The sequence below is a fragment of the Oncorhynchus tshawytscha genome, linkage group LG16, assembly GCF_018296145.1.
Source record: "Oncorhynchus tshawytscha isolate Ot180627B linkage group LG16, Otsh_v2.0, whole genome shotgun sequence".
Classification (NCBI taxonomy): Eukaryota; Metazoa; Chordata; class Actinopteri; order Salmoniformes; family Salmonidae; genus Oncorhynchus; species Oncorhynchus tshawytscha.
In genome coordinates, this window is record NC_056444.1 from 26262087 (window position 1) to 26267064 (window position 4978).

At 46.1% G+C, this 4978-nt stretch overlaps 2 protein-coding genes across 2 annotated transcripts in view; both read left to right on the forward strand.

The window, feature by feature from the left end:
* LOC121838649 (semaphorin-4G-like) overlaps positions 1–2410 on the forward strand; it is a 46627-nt gene extending 44217 nt beyond the window's left edge. Inside the window, exons 14-15 of the mRNA XM_042299026.1 lie at positions 182–231; positions 1966–2410. Coding sequence (XP_042154960.1) covers positions 182–231; positions 1966–2342 — 427 coding nt within the window. The 3' untranslated portion in view covers positions 2343–2410. The remainder of the gene's footprint in view (positions 1–181; positions 232–1965) is intronic.
* Positions 2351–4626, forward strand: LOC112253565 (semaphorin-4G). Its single transcript, XM_042299027.1, has one exon. The coding sequence runs from the start codon at positions 2450–2452 to the stop codon at positions 3098–3100; it is 651 nt and encodes a 216-aa protein (XP_042154961.1). The 5' UTR covers positions 2351–2449; the 3' UTR covers positions 3101–4626.
* Positions 4627–4978: the final 352 nt, after the last annotated feature.

Consider the following 4978-nt stretch of genomic DNA (forward strand, 5'->3'; position numbering starts at 1 on the left):
TGTGAGCGATTGGGGTAATCCAGTGTGGGGGTAATGCAGTGTGTGTGTGTGTGTGTGTGTGTGTGTGTGTGTGTGTGTGTGTGTGTGTGTGTGTGTGTGTGTGTGTGTGTGTGTGTGTGTGTGTGTGTGTGTGTGTGTGTGTAATTGATGACAGGCTAACAGCGTCTACTCCTCTCCTCAGGTCTAACCTGACCCAGGACGTCCTGTATGGGAACAGAGGATGTGACAACGGTACATACATACATACATACATACAGACAGACAGACAGACAGACAGACAGACAGACAGACAGACAGACAGACAGACAGACAGACAGACAGACAGACAGACAGACAGACAGACAGACAGACAGACAGACAGACAGACAGACAGACAGACAGACAGACAGCAATGATAGGAGTTGCATTAGGACTAGACACTGGTCTCACTATAGTAGTAATAATACATGGATTTTATATGGCTAGCAAAGATTACATTGTTTATAGTTTAGTCAAGTCCTTCCCACCTTGAAGATAAAGCAGGATGGTGTCAAGGTGATTCTGCACACTGAATGATGAAAGGAAATCTATAGATAGAATATGCAGAAATACCATCAAATTGTTAGAATAAATATTTAGAGGTTGATTATGCAGCATCCTCATTTCCATAGCATCTATAATCAAATGTACTTTACATTATATACTAAGATGTTAGAAAATACTTTTTAACATTTATTTTCATATGGGAGAATATAACATATTGGGTTTTTCATGCACCAATGATTTTAGAGTCATATATGCAGTTTGGGACCCAATATTTGCATCGCGAAAAATATCACCAAAATACAATCAAGAAAACTGTTTTATGCTATATTGATCATAAATGTAGCAATTACAGTATATGACAAGGTATCAACATTTCCACCTCTTTCATTGTCAATAATTACATTTTGCCCATAGTCTTGATTAAGAATGTTAATAAACTCACTTGTTTAAGACCATAAAATCAATCAACAAAGTGCTGCTAATAACTTTATATTGAAGATACTGTGATTGAGGAAAAACCTTTCAGAGTTGAAATTATATGAAAAAATCTCATTTCATTATCATCATAGGGCAGCGCACAATTGGCCCAGCGTCGTCCGGGTTTGGCCGGGGTAGGTTGTCATTTTAAATAACAATTAGTTCTTAACTGACCTGGTTAAATGAAGGTTAAATAAAAATTAATAAATAAAAATAATTTCTACACACTGTCTACCTGTAATAAGTCGTTGACGTTCAGACTGGAGTATTGTTTTATATATCAAAACAATCTTCTTCGTTTTTTTTAAACTCAGACACCCGCGACCCACACAAAACCGCACGTCACCACCCACCAGTTGAGAATCGCTGGTCTAGGGGCCTTTAGTGTCTGTTCTGAGGTCTATAACAGTGTATCAGTCTTATTAACTGTTCTGAGGTCTATAACAGTATATCAGTCTTATTAACTGTTCTGAGGTCTATAACAGTGTATCAGTCTTATTAACTGTTCTGAGGTCTATAACAGTATATCAGTCTTATTAACTGTTCTGAGGTCTATAACAGTATATGAGTCTTATTAACTGTTCTGAGGTCTATAACAGTGTATCAGTCTTATTAACTGTTCTGAGGTCTATAACAGTGTATCAGTCTTATTAACTGTTCTGAGGTCTATAACAGTATATCCGTCTTATTAACTGTTCTGAGGTCTATAACAGTTTATCAGTCTTATTAACTGTTCTGAGGTCTATAACAGTATATGAGTCTTATTAACTGTTCTGAGGTCTATAACAGTATATGAGTCTTATTAACTGTTCTGAGGTGTATAACAGTATATGAGTCTTATTAACTGTTCTGAGGTCTATAACAGTATTTGAGTCTTATTAACTGTTCTGAGGTCCATTACAGTATATCACAGTCTTATTGTGACAAGATATTAATTTTGTATGTGGGTTGCCATTCTTTCAGAGCCGGTCCAGCACCGGAGCCGGTCTGTAATGGTGGTAGATGACGTGCTGCTCCAGTGTGAAATTAGCTCCAATCTGGCAACCCCAGTGTGGACTCTGGACGGGTCAGAGCTGCAGGGCTATGGCCTGGAATCTGGCTTCAGGGTGGGCACTGACGGCCTCCTGGTCATCGAGTCCCAACCGGAGCAGAGCGGCGAGTACACCTGCCACGCCCTCGAGAACGGCGTCCGAGTTGCTGTGGTTAAGTACTCTGTGACGGTACGTCTAGATATGCCACACCCCCTTCCCCCACCCATCGACCAATCCCAAGACTATCCCTACTACCCTCCTCCTCCACCCCTCACCCAGCTCTTCCACCCCTCGCCCCCCCTCCTCTGAGAGGCCCCTGCCACCCTCTGCCCCGGCCCCTCTCCCCCCACCTCAGAGCTGCCACCTTCTGCCCCAGCCCCTCCCCCCCCACCTCGGAGCTGCTCTCCCCCAGGAGCATGGAGGCTATGTACCTGTCCTTGATCACCATCCTAGGAGGTCTGTGTCTGGTTCTCACCGTGGTCCTCCTCTACCTGGGCTTCTGTCTGCGGGGCAGCCACAGGGGGAAGTACTCTCTCCGCGCTGCCGCCGCCGCAGCCGCCTCTGCCAATCACACGGACAGGAAGAGGAAACACAGGAAGCAGCAGCAGAAACGCCACAGTAGCTCCGCCCACCTGGATCTCAAGACCATCTCCAGACACTGTAATGGGAACGGGATCTGTAACGGTAACGGCGTCTCCCAAAAACCAGGGAACGGTGACACGCACAAAGGGGGCTTCCTCCAGATCGTCCCGAGAGAGGGCCAGCCGTCCCCCAACAAGGACCCCCCTCCCCCTGCCCCTCCTCTCCCCCCGCCCCCTCAGACCCCCCACAACCCCCTCAACCAATCAGAGTGTGACTTGCAAGACTTCCCCAGCCCCAACGGCCTATCGGCGACGTTACCCAGCGTCTTGCGGAGGATGCACGGTAACAGCTACATGTTGTTAAGACAGAGTGAGGCGGAGAGCAGCTCCCCTCTCTGCCGCTCCTTCACTGAGGAACTCAACACGATTCTGGAGAAGAGGAAGCACACGCAGCTGCTGCCAAAACCAAACGAGAGCTCTCTGTAGTAGAGGGAATACCTCTATGTGTCAGGGAGGTAGCTCCCCCTCTGGTGGGAGGACTGAACTGGACCCACTAATATTGTCCATTTAGCAGACGCTTTTATCCAAAGCAACGTACATCAGTGAGTGGCCATTGGTGGCCCAAAACAGAGTGCAGTAGAGATCCTTTGTGGATGACCCATGCTGCTCACAGAGTAAAATGTTTTTAAACTAGCCTGGACTGAATTATGAGAGAAGGAGATGTCCTGCTTACGTTTTTTGGACGTAATAAAGGGACACAGATCTGGTTGAAGTATCAACTGTGTTTCAAAATAAACTATTTCTGCACACTATTCGGCCCCCCTATCGCTATCCCCTGTTTGACACCCAAAGCCATGGGTTACAGTGAGTACACACATAAGAGAGACAGAGAGAACCTACCCCAGCTCAGCAAAGCTCAGCAGGCTAGACCTAACCCAGTCAATACACCTCAGTCTGGATCAATAAAAGATGAGCCCTGGAGGGGGTGATTCAAGAGGCAGGCCTCAAATCTCAGCCCCAGATTAAGGCTCCTCGCTGGGCAGGACACGAGGGGCGGCGACCCTGGAAGTCTCAACACAGCCCATGATGACAAGGAAGAAGAGGAGGAAGAAGAAGAGGCTCACGGGAATATGAGTTCTTGTGAAATGTGACAATGACTTGACTTGTGTTTTTAAATGGAGGCAGCTGTCCAAAGGAGAGACCAGACGTGTTTTAAGATGTTGTGCTCTACACCTTTGTAGCTGGTTTCATATTGGACATTGAGGGCAAAATGTGTTTTTATTCTTAGAAGTTTGTAAATTATGTGAATATTGATTACAATGGTAACACAAAATGTAATAACCAAATTTGAGTAATATTATTAACACATATCAACTCTTAAACCCAGACAGAGAGAGTAATCCAATGAAAATACCCTTTGTACATTATTTTTGTGTAATAGGAAATTGGACAGTATTAACCGTTTTAATGAAATGTAAATGCCGTTTCCTTCAGACATCCCCTGGTTATTATCTACTCAACTCAATGGACACTACAAACACATCAGGAATATAAGAGATTCAACCCCATCTGAGTAGGAGCCAATGGATTACCAGAATCCATACACTGCTGTCTCTCTCTCTCCTATCCTACCCCAACCTAATGGGTCTGAACTATGGTTGGTCTGAGCTCTACCACGACATCACAGCTCGGCCACAGAGGACCAGACATCATGTACACCTGAGGTAACCAGGATAAGTTTTGTTTTCTGGCAGTTGGTTGGTTCTACAGACAGGCAGACAGGCAGACAGACAGGCAGACAGACAGGCAGACAGACAGGCAGCCAGGCAGACAGACAGGCAGCCAGGCAGACAGACAGGCAGACAGACAGGCAGACAGACAGATATCGTGGCCAGATAGTGACATCCAGGGGAAGTCTGTCTAGTATGTTTTCCTCTTTTCTTTGAGGGTTGGTTGTGCGAAAGAGAGGGTAGAGTAGAGAGGGCAGAGTAGAGAGGATAGGGTAGAGTAGAGAGGGCAGAGTAGAGAGGATAGGGTAGAGAAGAGAGGGTAGAGTAGAGAGGGCAGAGTAGAGAGGATAGGGTAGAGAAGAGAGGGTAGAGTAGAGAGGGCAGAGTAGAGAGGATAGGGTAGGGTAGGGTAGGGTAGAGAAGAGAGGGTAGAGAAGAGAGGATAGAGTAGAGAGGGCAGAGTAGAGAGGATAGGGTAGGGTAGGGTAGGGTAGGGTAGGGTAGGGTAGGGTAGGGTAGGGTAGGGTAGAGAAGAGAGGGTAGAGAAGAGAGGATAGAGTAGAGAGGGCAGAGTAGAGAGGATAGGGTAGGGTAGGGTAGGGTAGGGTAGGGTAGGGTAGGGTAGGGTAGGGTA